Here is a 16,790-nt window from a genome sequence, read left to right as displayed (position 1 = left end):
CGGCTTCCAATTGGCTGCAGGAGCCGCTATTTGGTTTTCGAACGTTTTGGAAGTCAAATGGACTTCCAGAACGGATTCTGTTCAGCTTCCAAGGTACGACCGTACAGTGGTACCTCGGGTTAAAAACTTAATTTGTTCTGGAGGTCCGTTCTTAACCTGAAACTGTTCTTGACCTGAGATATCACTTTAGCTAATGGGGCCTCCCACTGCCACCACACCCCTGCTGCACGATTTCTGTTCTCATCCTGAAGCAAAGTTCTTAACCCAAGGTACTATTTCTGGGTTAGCGGAGTCTGTAAACTGAAGCGTAGGTAACCTGAAGCATATGTAACCCGAAGTACCACTTTATATTTGAGCTGTATGTTCTCCCCTCAAGTAGTATTTCCCAGCCTAAGTTCCAGAAACCTGAGGTCCATTGTGGGGTGTGCACACATGTATTTCTTTAGCTGTGTGTCTGCACCTTTACATGCCCCCTGCAAAAAAATCCAATATACCAGACCTGCACAAAAGAAAGGTAAACATTATGTTACAGGCCACCCCCCTCTCCAAGCGGTGAGTCAATTCCAGCGGTTGTTTCCTTGGGACAAAGGTCAGCAGAGATTGACCTTTAGGATATATGGTTTTAAGGTAAAGGTAAAGGGGCCCCTGACCATTAGGCCCAGTCGTGACCGACTCTGGGGTTGCGGCGCTCATCTCACTTTATTGGCCGAGGGAGCCGGCGTACAGCTTCCGGGTCATGTGGCCAGCATGACTAAGCCGCTTCTGGTGAACCAGAGCAGCACATGGAAACGCCGTTTACCTTCCCGCCGGAGCGGTACCTATTTATCTACTTGCACTTTGACATGCTTTCGAACTACTAGGTTGGCAGGAGCAGGGACCGAACTACGGGAGCTCACCCCATCACAGGGATTTGAACCGCCGACCTTCTGATTGGCAAGTCCTAGGCTCTGTGGTTTAACCCACAGCGCCACCTGTGTTTTATTTACACATAAATACAACCTGAGCATGGGATGGAGGGGCTCACAGCATCAACACTCCGAACCAGAGCTTGCTTCTCCATGAGTCACAGGTTTGGAGCCAGCACAGACCAAAAGCATGCCTCTCTCCAATATTTGTTCAGCTCTCTCTCACACACAAAACAACTCTGCCTGTTGTTCTCCTAAGTAGCAGCTAGGTGCCAGGGGTCTGTGTTGGTGGTGGTGGTGGAGAAAAGCCCCCCCTATCAGGCTGGAGAGCGCCATCGCTTAGGGCTCATCCACACTTCCCCTTGTCACACCGCTTCCCCCTGGGGAAACCTGCTCTTTACTGCTGAATCAGAGCAAACAGTCAGCTGGGTTTTCTGTGGTTTTTGCTCAGATTCAGTGTTAAAGAGCGGGTTTTCCAAGAAAGCAGTGAGACAAATGGAAAACTGCTTGCACCCATGTGTCTAAAAAGCACGAACAAGCAGAAAAATCTCTCAGACTCAAGCTTCCTGGGCAAGGGACAGAGAAACCCTCTCTTGTAACCTACCTCACTCTTTGGGAGCCTGGTGTGGGCATTTAGGTGGCCAGCTAAAGCCCTTACCTTATCAAAGGAACTGGTTTGGCAGGTTCCCCACCCTCTTCCGCTAGATTCTAATCCTTAGTGGTTACAGGATCAGAGGCCTGGAAGGGATTCAAGGGCCCCACGCAGACTGCCCCCCCAAAAAAAACCCCTCATAACAATGGCCCTGATATTGATGAAGATGTGTGTTGCTCCAAGTCAGGACATCTGAGTCCCGCTGTTGACATTCCCTTATCAGATGATCTGCCGATTGGGAAAACCTGGATTTAGCAGGAGGGGAAGTCCGGGTTGCTACTTGAATGAGGGGGACGTTGTGCAGACACGTCAACAGAGCCCAGCTTCAAATCTACTGGAAAGTGAGGTGTGGACAAAGGCAGCTGCTGCAACAGATTTGAGATGTGTTCTGCCCTCGGTGTGAAAAAAATGGGGATGGTGTTGTCCCCCGCACAGAAATCCAAGTACAGTGGTACCTCAGGTTAAGTACAGTGGTGCCCCGCAAGACGAATGCCTCGCAAGACGGAAAACTCGCTAGACGAAAGAGTTTTCCATTTTGGAGCTGCTTCGCAAAACGAATTTCCTATGGGCTTGCTTCGCAAGACGACAATGTCTTGTGAGTTCCTGCTTTTTTTCTTCCCCCCCTTTTTCTAAGCTGCTAAGCCGCTTATCAGCTGATCTGATCAGCAGATAAGCCGCTAAAGGATGCTAATAGCGCTAATCCGCGAATCCGTCAATGGGCTTGCTTCGCAAGACGAGAAAACCGCTAGACGAAGAGAATCACAGAACGGATTCTTTTCGTCTTGCGAGGCACCACTGTACTTAATTCGTTCCGGAGGTCCGTTCTTAACCTGAAACTGTTCTTAACCTGAGGTACCACTTTAGCTAATGGGGCCTCCTGCTTCCGCTGCTGTACGATTTCTGTTCTCATCCTGAAGCAAAGTTCTTAACCCGAGGTACTATTTCTGGGTTAGCGGAGTCTGTAACCTGAAGCGTATGTAACCCGAAGCGTATGTAACCCGAGGTACCACTGTAATTGTTTTGCCCCCATAAAATCCATTACAGATCAACAACTGTTCAGAAACTATGGGATATTGGCCCATATATATTTTTTCAATTGTAGGGCCACTGTAAGCATTGGAGCGCCCCTCTTTCCCAGCCCCCTCCCTGACTTCCCAGGCTGCCTGGTCTTGCTGCTGACAGAAGGTCTGCAAGCCTGGCCAAAATTCTTCAAGTGAAATTTCTCTCAACAGGCTCCGAGAGAGGGGGGGAAACACCATGACTCATTTTCCTGCCTGGACAAAAAAAGGGGGGGAGGGGAAAGAGGAGGTTGGATTGAAAACTTCCTGTAGAAACAAAGGGACGAAGTGTTGCTGCAAGGAACTCAGCCAAGAGCTAAACCCTCTAAATCACAGTGAAATTGCCAGAAGTCAGCTGGCATGGAGAATCGCCCTTTTCCAGCTGCTCTGTGGCAGCTAAAAATGGGAGCAGGGAGTTCAAGCCACGTCAGCAAGAATTCAAGGAAAGCAGGATAAATACAGTGGAAGCATTTCAATCTGTTGGGAACCCCCCTCCCCAAAACACACACACACACACACACACACACACACACACAACTGGCTTGTTTTCAAGGTTTCCCAGAGACTCTTCCAAGGCCACGTTAATCGTTAAAACGTTTCTGCGGCTAAGCGTATAAAGTGATATATCCTTCGACATATTGTCAGATTAAGACAGGTATGCTCAGCTTAAATTTCAAGGGACATTGTTCAGGAGTCAACAGCAGATATTAGTATCGCGAATAGTCTGCTTTGCCTTTAAGCAGTATACACATTATAATTATATATACAGATGAGAAAGAGAAGAGATTACAAGAAAGGAAGTCACCAAGAAAGGAGATTCCAGCTGAATGAATGGTGTAAAAAATATAAAGATTAGACACAAGAATTTAGAAAGAGTAAAATTTTTGAGGTCTTAGAACAAAGGAAGACAATATGTGTATATGTATGTAATGACTAGATTAGAATGAAGATAGTTTCATTTGTAGATGTGTGCTTTTCCTTTTGTTTCTTCTTTTCTTTTTTGTGTTCTGTTTTTCTTTGTTGTCTGTATAGTTTTATTTTGGATTCAATGTTTGTAATTTTTGTTGTTATTTTGCACTGAAAATAAAATTTATAAAAGAAAGAAAAAAAGAAAGGAGATTTCCAGCTAAACATTAGGAAGAACCTTCTGGTGGCAAGAGCTGTTCATCAGTGGAACAGACTCCCTCAGGTGTTGGACTCTCCTTCTTGGGAGGTTTTTGGACAGAGGTTGGCTTGCCGTCTGCCATGCAGAAAGTGTTCCATGAATGCCAGTCCCCAAGAGGCAAGAGACTCCAGGGTTCCAGCGATTCCCCGGGGTCCGATTTCCTTGGAATGAAGGCGAATGGATACTGTAGTGTCTTTAGGATATATAGTACGTAAATGCAACCAGGATGGACTCACAGCACTGTCTCCCAACAGATCTTGCCTCCCCATTAGACTCTCTGGGAGATCCACAAACCATTGCATTGAGTCCAACACAGAGCAAGGACTTTCTAGGGAGGCGGCAAACTCTCCTTCATTGGAGGTTTTTAAGCAAAGGTTGGGTGGCTGTCTGCCATGGTTGCTTTAGCTGGGTTGGACTAGATGACGCTTGGGATCTATTCCAACTCTACGATTCTTTGTTTTTTATATAGACATTACAATAACTTGCTTATTTATTTACTTACTTATTTAATTTCTACGTTTATATCCCACCTTTTCTTCAACAAACCCAAGGAACTCACTTTGGAACTTCCTGCCAACTGGGGAAGAGGTAATTCTGTATTGATTTGTTTTGGATGTTTGGATGTGATGCCAATAAAAGGTTTGATGATGATGATATTAAACAGGCACCATGACTCCACACTTTTCAACGCCTGCTGGAAACACTTTTGTTTAGGCTGGCTTATCCAAACATGTAATATAATCTGATTTTTACCTTAATTGTTTATTTTAATGATATTTTAAAGCAGTGTACACGTTTTATGAGATGCATAAATATATAAAAAAATTCCTTCCAGTAGCACCTTAAAGACCAACTAAGTTAGTTCTTGGTATGAGCTTTCGTGTGCATGCACACTTCTTCAGATACATATATAAGATAAATATATACATATATTTATCTACATATATCAGATACATATACATATATCAGATAAATATATAAATGAGACATGTTTTTCAGAGCCTGGATCAAGCATATGCTGTTAGCAGACTGGCCTCGTGCAATAATTCTCAGAAGAATATCCTTCACATTCTGAACAAAGACTTTTTCTTATATTGACAGCACAGCAGATTCTGGTGGCCGGGCTAACTATCTGGGAGAAATTTAATAGAGGCATCGTATAAAATCCCCTTCGGGATCTAGTGTCCAAGGAGTTGCCAAGACACACCATTCTGGGTATATCAAATATTATGGTCTCGGGAGCAGCGACTTAAGTAACACCATATGAAATTGCGTCTGGGAATCGAAGGGCATTTTATTCAGGAAAGACAATAAAAATCCACCTGCCAAAAGATTTACAGGAAATGCCAGCCAGTGTCGAGTGAAACTGGGTACTGCCTGCTGTGTCTGCCCGGTCTCAACTCCTTGCAAAAAGGAGGAATGTCTCCCCCACTGGTGCCAAAGCAGAAACTGATCTGCGAGACGGGAGCTTGAAGCTGGGGAGGATAAATTGTCACTGGTGTCAAGGGGTGGTGGTTGGTATTTGGTTCTCCAGCAATAATAATAATAATAATTTATTATTTATACCCCGCCCATCTGGCTGGGCTTCCCCAGCCACTCTGGGCGGCTTCCAAAAATATATATTAAAATACTGTAATAAAGCACTGCCATCATCCTAAAAAACCAAATCAAAGAACATTCAGCACAGCCTTCATTGCAGCATACAGTGGTACCTCAGGTTAAGTACTTAATTCGTTCCAGAGGTCCGTACTTAACCTGAAACTGTTCTTAACCTGAAGCACCACTTTAGCTAATGGGGCCTCCTGCTGCTGCCGCACCACCGGAGCATGATTTCTGTTCTCATCCTGAAGCAAAGTTCTTAACCTGAAGCACTATTTCTGGGTTAGCAGAGTCTGTAACCTGAAGCGTATGTAACCTGAAGCGTATGTAACCCGAGGTACCACTGTACAGCTATACCAGGGGTCAGCAACCTTTTTCAGCCATGGGCCGGTCCACTGTCTCTCAGACCATGTGGGGGGCTGAACTATATTTTGGGAAAAAATTTAAAATGAACCAATTCCTATGCCCCACAAATAACCCAGAGATGCATTTTAAATAAAAGGACACATTTTACTCATATAAAAACACGCTGATTCGTGGGCCAGATTTAGAAGGCGATTGGGCCGCATCTGGCCCACGGGCCTTAGGTTGCCCACCCCTGAGCTATACTTACGGAAGCTGCAAGAAGCATATAGTGGTACCTCAGGTTACAGACGCTTCAGGTTACAGAAACTTCAAGTTACAGACTCCGCTAACCCAGAAATAGTACCTCGAGTTAAGAACTTTAGCTCAAGATGAGAACAGAAATTGTGAGGTGGCGGCGCGGCGGCAGCTGGAGGCCTCATTAGCTAAAGTGGTGCTTCAGGTTAAGAACAGTTTCAGGTTAAGAACGGACCTCCAGAACGAATTAAGTTCTTAACCCGAGGTACCATTGTAAGAGCTTTTAACAGCCATAGCCATAGTTCCCCCAGTGGGCAGTACTGCCACCTGGGGGATGGTGGGATTACCTGCTGGGTTGCTCAGAGGCAGGAGGGCAGCAGGGGATGTTAAGGGTGTAACTATCAGACTTTGAAAAGCTAGTATCACAGGATCAGGTTCATCCATTGTTTATCCTGGATTTTGAATAAATGTGTAATTACCATTTTTTTGCACCATAACACTCACTTTTTTCCTCCTAGAAAGTAAGGGGAAATGTCTGTGCGTGTTATGGAGCGAATGCCTGTGGGTGGCGGGGGGGGGGATCTGCTGCAGTCGTGAGCAGAGGATCCATGGTTCCCCTTCCTTCCCTCCTCCGTGGTTACAAAGCATGGATCCACATGGATCCTCAGGATTTTTGCATTGGGCTACTCCAAACTCACCGTCAGATCACATGTCTGTGGCCACAGCATGAACCACAAAAATCATATATCCACTATTTCGTTTAGAATATTTTTTTTCTTGTTTTCCTCCTCTAAAAACTACGTGCGTGTTATGGTCGGGTGCGTGTTATAGAGCGAAAAATACGGTAATTGTTAGTGCTTTGAATTTTATTGTGTCCTCTTCCTTATCGGTTGTGCAAACCGCTATGCTGAATAATGCTTTGTAAAGCAGGCACTGGAGAAAAGTTTTTTGGAACCAAGGGGCCTGGAAAAGTTTGAAAAAGACTGCACAGCAGCTACCCCGCCTTCCTTGCCCCGCTGACTAGCTTTCAGAGGGTGTCTGGAAACCTCTGATCAAGTCCACTTCTGACACCAATGTTGGGAGCGTTCCCCAAGCCACAGATCTTGATGCACACCGTAACAGTGGGCTGCATATGTAACAGCTGACACAAGGATTGCATTTGTTGACCAGGTGCCTGCCAAGGAGTTGAGCAGCCAAAGGGGAGGTAGCAGGGAGATAATGTGAGTGTCCGTCTGTTTTGGGAGACAATGGAAGAGTGTGCCTTTGGGGTTGAAGTCAAACCACTGGAGAGATACAGCACCTGCTGTGGATGTGGAGGCCGACATGGGAGAGAAATGGTTTGTTGCAACTTGGGCAGATGAAGGCGTCTGGTTCTGCTGATGTAGTTTCTTCGGATGGATGGATGGATCTACTGTCATCTCTGAAGGACCATGTGCAACTAAGGCTGATGAGGCAGCTGTCAGGGATATTCTGGGGGCCAGTTTGCACTCTAGCTTCCAGTCTAGACTACTGCAACATGTTGTACAAAGGGTGACCTTTGAAGACTTCCTGGAAATATTATAGAGGGGCACAAAACACAGCTGCTGGGCTAGTAACTGGGACCAGTTATGGAGGACGTTATCTTGCTCCCACAGGTGATGATGGTGGCTTTAAAAGAGGATTAGACAAATCAATGGAGAGAGCTATCAATGACTACTAGCCATGATTACTGTGCTCTGCCTCCACAGTTGCAGACAACAAAGTCTCTGAATACCAGTTGCTGGAAACCACAGGAGGGGAGAAGCATATTGTGGTCGAATCCTGCTTGCGGGTTTCCCACAGGCATCTGGTTGGCCCATGTGAGAACACTGGACTAGATGAGCCACTCGACTGAGCAGACTCTTCTTACATTCTTTAAAAGGAAGCAAAACTGGCCATCCCACTCCAGTTCCCATTTTCTGCAGCAAACTGGTTACGTCTCTTCAGCGGGGCAGCTTTTCTAAGAAGAGTGACGCTAATTATAGCTTCTGCAGTTCCTTTTCTTCCAATACACATTCCGCTCTGTGTACGGAAGGTAGGAATTTCTGCAAAATTTCTCTGACCTCGTGTCCTGAATTCGGTGCAACACTGAATCCCCTCCCCCCCTCCCAATGTTTTAACGTGTGTCACAGCTGGCTGTGTTATATGGTTGCTCGGTCACGTTTGTGATGAAGTATTTCTCGCTTAATATCATACTGCACTCTGAAAATCAAGACAGCCGTTGGCCATCGCCAGCTGTAACAAGCACTGGATTTTGGCAGGGGGAGAAGGTCCAGGGCTTTTAATATTGCAATGTGGGCCTTGCTGAACTCGCCTCAGGCAATGAAGCCAAACTTGTCCCAAGTTGAGTTTCATTCCAGAGGTCCCTGTTCTTGCTGAAGGAACATAGGAAGCTGCCGGAGCCCACGAGAACAGCCAGAGTTGGCAATTTTATTGATAGATTTGATTTCTGTCTGGCTCTCCCTTCCAAAACAGCCCAAGCCAACAAGGTTCTAATGATCACGTAAGGGTTTTGTGGCCATTTAATCTGCTTTCAGTGGTGGCTTAAGGTGAACTCCCTCACACATTTATGGTCTCATGACCATGCCCTGTGCTGTTGTTTTGGAGTCACCCACTCTGCCACCCACAAGTTCAGTGTGAAAGATCCCTCACCACATGCATGAAAGGTGTTCTTGTGGATATTTGTAGTATCAGCAGTGTGTGAGTGCATTTAATAGATTTTTCTGTATGATTATTTCAACAAAATGGTCTCTACAAGATTTAGGTCAGAAAGCCTGGCGTCTGAGAAACAGGTTCCGTCAAATAATTTTATTCTGTTAAATCAATCCAAGCATTGCAACTTGTCCAGTAAGGAAACGTTTTAATAATCAGAGATGAGAGGTGGCAAGGCTCACTATTTACTTCCAACCGTTCCAGTTAAAATCACAGGCTCCTTAAAACATATCTTTAAAATGTATCATTACACAAAAACCATGATCGCCAAGAAATATGAAACACAGAGGACAAGAGGAATGGCGGAAGCAGCCTTTGAGATAAGAGCTCCCACAGAGTCCCTAACTCACCATTTCATCCTAATGAAGAAAAACTCAAAATGCCCCACACTCATTACCCTGGATCCTAAGCCAAGTCCCACTGATTTTGGAGAAACTTGGAATAAACATCAGGAAGAACAGTCAGACAGGAAGAACTATTCGATGGTGGAATGGTCTCCCTCAGGAGGCGGTAGACTCTCCTTCCTTGTTAAAGCAGAGGTTGAATGGTCACCTGTCATGGATGATTCAGCTGAGATTCGTGCCCTGCAAGGGGATTGAAATAGATGGCCCTCATGATCCCTTTCCAACCCTATTTTTCTATCATTCTTCCAATTCTATGATTCTATTTCTGGTGTTCATATAAAGAGGTAAAGAGGAAGTGTGAGTTGTGCTTCTCCCCACACTGCTAGGTCTGGCCCAAAGTGATGGATGTGCATTCATCTGATGAGGGGACTTAGTATCCTTTGCCTTCTTAAAAGACCAGGAAGTCTACAGAGAAGAAGACACAATGCTCTTGTGCCTCCCCTCTCTCTGCTTCTTGCAAACATTCATGGCAACTTCCTTCCTTCTATGTTTGAATCTGACCTCCAAGTCACAGATCCTTATACATGAATCATGTGGACAGCATTTTGGTTGAGCCGGGGGGGGGGGGGAGAGAGATCGGCTTCTGTTTTTTAGTTTGTTTCTCAGAAAAAGGGAGGAGAAGGAGGTTCACACTTTGTCCATACTACTGTGGAACGAGTCCTTTAAAGTAATCTCCAGAAAAGTGTGAACCGTCTCCTTCTCCCTTGACCAGTGCTTTGGACAAGAGAACTTGAGGGACGGTAGTTTTGCAGTGAAGAGTAACGCCTCCTCCTCCTCCAGGAATGCTATTCCTTCAGTCAAAACGTAATGACCCATGAAATGCCAGTTTTCACTGCGAAAAAGAAAAATCTCAAGCCTCGTGAAAATTTGGCACAGCCTCAACGAATAGCTCCTAGTGGTGAATGAGATCATCAGGTCCTGCTGGTTTCTCTTCTGAGGGTTGCAAAGGGACAGTCAATTTTCGTAACACAATTCTGCTTAAGTAAAACTGGGGGGGGGGGCATTCTGTTACGAGGCAATTTCAGTCTGACAGAGGATTTCAAGCCCGTACAGAGACAGAGGTGGTTCAGTGGTCTCAGCCAAACTGAACCACTTTAGATGCCATGGCACAATTACAGTAAGTTTGGTTGTGAACAAAGGTGTATAAAAAGATCTCAGCTGAAATAGAAAAACATGTTATAGCCCCGTAAGCCAAAATGCCCAGTAAGGTGTTCAAACTAATGAGATAGAGACCTAGATATGGTCCAAAAATCTGACTACCATATTCTGATGGGTGAATCTCTCCCTTGCTGTCCATGTACCTCCAAGACTTGATGCTCAAGCCTGGTTGCTGAGCTGCCTTCCCCCTTCCGCACTCTTTGCTGCCAAGTTAGCTCCACCACGAAGCTCAGAACTACGGCGGGCATTCAAGACGCCTGGGCACGCACTGGTTGCCGAGCCATTTTCATGGTTATCACAAATGCTTCCCTGGAACCATCCTCACTCAAAGTCTTTCGATCAAACCATCTCCATCTGCTCTGGGGCCTCCTTCCTTGATCTTCCCATGTTGTCCTGGAGAAGAAGTAAGCGCCAAGCACTCAGCTCTTGGTAACATCAGGCATGATCCTGGGCCCCTCGGACTCTGGAGAGCAGGAAGTGCGAGCTTCTGGTGGCTTGTCATCCACTGCATGACACCAGAGACTTGAGGCCTCTGGGCACAGGCTGCCCATACAAGAAGGAAGACCAAGTTTCACACACGAAGGTATGGATGGTTTGATACTTTGGGGCAGGAAATAGTGTCAATATAGCTCCAAGTGCATGGTTGCTTCTGTGTGCTGCAACCACCTGCTCTAAGCCCTATAAGTTAAGTTCTTGACCCATACTAGAGCTTTTCTATTCATGGAATTACATGGAATAGTCAAGACAATGGGACTACTGTTGGTTGTGGAGACAACTTTCACTTCCAAGGGGTTTCTCTTCTTTTGGGGTTGTCTTTTTTGTTATATTATATGGCATGTGGGTGGCATAATGTCCCTGAGTTCAATGCCTGTACTCTTTCCAGAGTCTTTACCAAATAAACTTTCCGCCACTGTTATCCCGGTCAGGGGATTTGTTAATCATCTCTTGCAGGTATGCAAAAAATGTTTTGTGTAGCCAGCTGTTGACGTTTTCGTTCTTCAAAGACACTTCTGACAATCATTCGGCAGCAGTAGCGGTTCACTCATCAGTGCTGTGTTAGTTAATCGTACTTCTCCCCTACCTCAAAGGGAAGCTATGGGTTCGTTTGGCAACCCTGATATAAAATTTAGTGCATGAGGAAAACCCAACAACATGTAACAAGTATGACCAGCACTCACTTAAAAGGCCAACGTGCAAGTTTATGTGCTACAGCAGGAAATAAACGGAGGCAAACATATTGGTCCATTAAAAAAAATAAAAATCAAACAGCAATGGCAGCATAATACCTTTATTAGTTTTAACTAAAATTAAATAGTTCATGACACAGTGAGTGTGCTTTTTGAGTTCACCAGAAAAATTCATTGGGAACGATGTTAAATTTTAAGAAGAAATAGGAAAAAAGAACTTGCTGGCTTTTTAAAAAACAAAAAGCCAAAATCAAGAGTACTTAAAACTGCAGGCTTTTTAATCATATTTTTCTTCCAGCGTTGCACTTTATAACCAGCTTGAAGGAAAGCTTTCACAAACTCAAAATACCGCTTGCTCCCTGGGATGTTTTAAAGAGATATTATGCTACTGCTGTTCTTTGGAAATATAATTTCACTGTTATATTGGAAATTGTTCTGTTAGGTAATTTTCATGTGCACAAATACACACACAGCTGGAAAAACGACAACTCTGCAGCAATTAAAGAAGAATCTGAACAGTATCTCTAATCGTTCTGATGTTTTTCGAAGCACAGACATTTCAGCTTCTGACAAATCAGACAACTCTAAGTACCATGTCTTTTCCATCCAAAGGCTCGGGAGCTCCTTCACTGCAGCCCGAACCCAACTGAACTGATCATAGAAATGGAATCTGGACATCCAAGGTTCCACAGGAATCAGACAGGGAAGGAGGGGCAGTGGATTTCGAGCAATGACCAGCTTGCAAATTTAACATACTTGTAATATGGCTCTTGTATATCGGCTACCCTTTTTTTTTAAAAAAAAGAACAAAATCTGTAGAAGCAAACAGCATCAATGTTCTCAAAAAAAATTTAATCTGTTTTGCTTCACCTTTCAAAACTTTGGGGTTTTGACTCCTTTGGAAGGCCACTGGATTACTGACATAGTACGGAGGCTTACAAAAATCAAGTCAATTCCATATTCAAGGGCACAATCATCTTCTTAAGTCTCTTGTATATAGGTTTTCAATTTTTTGCTCTTCAAACCATCTAGTATATCTTGTGAGGCTCAGCTCAAAACCTGAAGAACAATACTACATTCCATTCTGTGGTGGTCTTGTCCTTTCTAGTTATTCATACACGTATCTGAAGAACTACATTACTCAGGCCTAAATGCCCACTATATCTTTTTTTTAATCTCTCAGTAGCTTTCGAGGTATGCAATTCGACTTAAGGGAAGAGGCTGGGGGGGGGGCCTTTTTCAAAGCCAAAGCTGGATATAAACAGTACAGTCATAAATATGGTACTAGACATTTTCCAGTAACAATGTTTTGTTTTTTTTAACCACCTATCTGAAACAGAGAAAACATTCCCCACTAAAATCTGACTTTGAAAATAAAATTTATAGAATTCTGATATTATATCTCCAATGTCCCTTTCATTTTCTAAATGTAAAAATATCGTTATTAAGTTATCTACCGGAATGAATTAGAATGAATTGTTTTCAAAATGGTGTTATTTTTATTTTAAGTACATTCACGTACTTTAGACCCACCCCCCGATCTTTTTTTGATATATTAATCCATTGATATATAATTCTGTCAAAAATCTACCAGGTTGCGTCAACCAGCCACAGTGATCCAGAGACACTTTCTACTAAGGGAGCGGCAGAATTAAAAGCCGCATCTCGCTACGGTGCTTTAGCAACGCTTTGATTGGTAAGATAACGCAACTCACTGAAACAATACTGAAGTGGAACACAAGCCCTCTTCGGTCTATTTGACTGTTAAAGTTAATTTAACTTCTCAGCACAAACATCAGCCAGACTTCGTCCCAGGCTAACGTCTCACTACCAAGATCGCTCAACAGGCCTCTCTGGTGGAGCCACTGTATATCTTGGGTCAAGCGCAGGTACGAAGTCCTTGAAATGCATAGATGCTTCAGTACCAAATACATCCAAAACTTTCCTGTTCATGACAGCAAACCTAGAAAATACAAGGCGAGAGTTTAGCACACGGCATCACTTGGGAGCATAAGGCAACTCTGATTCTGAATGAAACTCGGTTCCTGCAAAGCATTCGCTGCTGAAATAAGTCATGAAAACTCCCGGAATTGTGGCTGCCAAAATATCTATCTATATATCTATATATCAATATATCTATCTGATAAAGGTAAAAGGTAAAGGGACCCCTGACCATTAGGTCCAGTTGTGGCCGACTCTGGGGTTGCGGCGCTCATCTCGCTTTATTGGCCGAGGGAGCCGGCGTACAGCTTCCGGGTCATGTGGCCATCATGACTAAGCCGCTTCTGGTGAACCAGAACAGCACATGGAAACGCCGTTTACCTTCCCGCCAGAGCAGTACCTATTTATCTACTTGCACTTTGACGTTCTTTTGAACTGCTAGGTTGGAAGGAGCAGGGACCAAGCAATGGGAGCTCACCCTGTCGCGGGGATTCAAACCGCCAACCTTCTGATCAGCAAGTCCTAGGCTCTGTGGTTTAACCCACAGTGCCACCCGCGTCCCTTATCTATCTGATAGGCCAAAGTAAAAACTCCCCCATACTAGATACACGGGCCAAAAAGCAACTTTTATTTGCTTTATAAAAGCTTTTGAGTGTTTACAAGAACTCCAATGTCTTAAATGGTTCAAATTATGGACTAATGGTTCAAATGATGGATTAATGCAGTGTTTCCCAACCGGTGTTCCGCGGCACACTAGTGTGCCGCGAGACGTTGCCTGGTGTGCCGTGGGAGGGAGGCGGGCGAGTCGGGCGGCGAGAGGCGGGGCGGCGGCGGCGAGGAGAGGCCACCCAGCGCGGGGCTCTCGCCGTCTGCCTGCCTGGCTGCCTGCGTGGCGCTGACGTCACGGGGCTGTAACGTGCCCCACATAGGCACATGTGGGGCGGCGAGCGAGCTCTCTCCCACATCCCATCGCCGCTTGCTTCGGCCGACCTACTGGGCTGTCCCAGGCGGAAGGCCTGTGCATGCGCGAGGTTTTCGCACCTTCGGGATTCCCTTCACGCCTTCCTCCTCCCGGGGCCTTGAGAGCGCGGTGTGCCTTTGCCCAAAAAAGGTTGGAAAACACTGGATTAATGGACTAATCTCTGGTGGCCAGAGAAATTTTGGATATTGTCTCTTCTGAGGACTAACGTAGCAAATTTTTTTGAGACTGAGAATATATTCAGAACAACCCCTTTTTATGTGGCTCACTACTCTGTCAGTTATAGCGTGCAATGTGGTGCACACTAATGTGTCCTGTGTCAAACGAATCCCTTTCTTTCTCCTCTTCTCCAATCTGAAGCTCCTCCTTCTAGCTAAAGGAAGTGTGGCAATGTGATACCTTAGCAAGTGTTAAGTCCAATGCATTAACAATTACAGTGTTCCTGGGTAGCTTGAGATATCTCCTTCCCTGTTTGCCTTCTGCTCATTTTATTTATCTCCATTTTTAACTTATGTCTGTGTTCAGATAAGCTACCCACCCTGTCCCTTCCTTTTAATTTAAAACTTGGGGCATTGCACGCAAACTGCATTCTACCCTGATCACTGCAAATCAAAGAGCGAAGCTTGTCAGATATGACATGATTTTCAATTGGTTGCTTTAGTGTTATGGTGTATTTGTGTAAGCAATTGACTGTTTTTTTAAAAAGAAGTCAGAATGGAAATTATCTTCCAGAAGCGCCAATGCAGATGGCCCTTTTAAGTTAGAATAAACACACAACCACAGACATGTATGCATTATTACACTCCACATATCACAGGATCTGTGATGGTGTGCAAATGCAAATATCCATTCTTAAACCTGAATTAAGAAACATTGTTGGTAATAGACATGGAAATGAAACCTTGCGATACAAGCAGAAACCAGGGAAATTCAAAGGGAATGGTGCTTTCCTGACCGCAACCATCCTATATTTTTAATATACAGCCAGTGAGATACTTTGGGGTGGTTGTTCTTTCTGATGGCCTCACTTAGCAGACTATCGGTCTTTCTCCCAAGAAAGAGTACCAAACTTCTCACAAAACTGCAATCTGCAACTGCTCTATTAAAATCACTGCTGGTTACTTACCTTCCCCTTGTTAGCCGTAATAGAAATTTCCAATAGGAAGGTCTCAAGTTTTGAACTTCCATCACGGCCTACAACAAAAAAATCTGAATTTAACCATGTTCTTATTATTCTTATTTCAATTTATATACCGCCCTTTATCAAAAGATCCCAGGGTAGTGTACAACACTAAGAACACATTTTACGGAACCTCCATAATAAAAAAAACGTAATAAAGACATAATAAAAAACATAACAACAGACAGCGTAATAATAAAATAATCATAAAAACATTCCCACCAACCACAACTTTAATGTCACACAAAGGAAGGGATGGGTTTAAGTCTAATGGCTGCTCAAGTCAGCAGACAGCTGCGGCTTGATGTTCCAGGAACACACACTCTTCCCCTGAAAGCCTCAGCAAGTCTTCTTGTCTAACAGCATAAAAAAAGCTCTGGCAATCTTGCTATTGGGAAACACAGGAAGGAGGCTACCGACCTTTGTACACGGGGTCAAAGTGTCTCCTTGCTTCTAAATATTTTTACTCAACTGTGATTCATTGATTTAGACACACATCAAGCAGCTTCCAACTAAAGGTTGAACACTTACTGCCTGGAAGCAGATGGCTGTGGACACAGCGTAGATGATACTGTCGGCATGGGGAAAATAAGGGACCTTTCCGGCTTCAATGCCTTTGAAATACATGGCCTGTTAAATGAAAGAAACACAGAGCAAAGTATTCTTATAAAGGCAAGAGATGCACTGGGGCCGAGAGTGGCCAGTGCTTCCACTTTATGCCTTCCTGCTCTAAGAATGCCAGGTGTCGAAGGAAGAAACGACCAATTTCTGTGAGGCAAAGTGGGAAAGCGAAGAAGGAAGGAGAAGGGAGGAGCTAAGAGAGTAGCTTCCGGTTTGAATTCTTCATTTCATTTTTTTGCAAACTTGCAATGTTGCCTATTGTCCGCCAGATGGCGCCAAACCTAAATCCCAATCTGGCCTAAGGTTTTACAGAGTCTCCAGAATGCTGGGGGAAATGTTCAAATTCTGGGACAAGGAAACAGGTACCTAAATGATTTTGCATAGCTTACAATGCATCTCTTTCTAGCATGGAACTGAGTGAGGAAGAGTACTAAGACGACACAATCAGTTGCAGGAGTCGGAATAAATTCTAGGAATGATATGGGGCAGTACTTACATGTTTGCAGTTTTGCTACTTACCGTATTTTTCCGTGTATAAGACTATGTTTCCCCCCAATTTTTTTAAGTTTAAAATCGGGGGTCGTCTTCTAAACGGAATGTTTAAAATATTT

The 16,790-nt window shown here is 44.4% G+C and overlaps 1 protein-coding gene across 1 annotated transcript in view; it reads right to left on the bottom strand.

Annotated features, from left to right (window-relative positions):
- Positions 1 to 8,837: 8,837 nt before the first annotated feature.
- TMEM135 (transmembrane protein 135) overlaps positions 8,838 to 16,790 on the bottom strand; it is a 169,280-nt gene continuing 161,327 nt past the window's right edge. Inside the window, exons 13-15 of the mRNA XM_082219420.1 lie at positions 16,090 to 16,188; positions 15,505 to 15,572; positions 8,838 to 13,421 (exon numbers count right to left, since the gene is read on the bottom strand). Of these exons, the coding sequence (XP_082075546.1) occupies positions 13,286 to 13,421; positions 15,505 to 15,572; positions 16,090 to 16,188 (303 nt within the window). The 3' untranslated portion in view covers positions 8,838 to 13,285. The remainder of the gene's footprint in view (positions 13,422 to 15,504; positions 15,573 to 16,089; positions 16,189 to 16,790) is intronic.

The sequence above is a fragment of the Podarcis vaucheri genome (genome assembly GCF_965113315.1).
Source record: "Podarcis vaucheri genome assembly, chromosome: 4".
Lineage (NCBI taxonomy): Eukaryota > Metazoa > Chordata > Lepidosauria > Squamata > Lacertidae > Podarcis > Podarcis vaucheri.
Note: the sequence above shows the minus strand (reverse complement) of the source record. Positions and strands in the feature narration are given on the sequence as shown.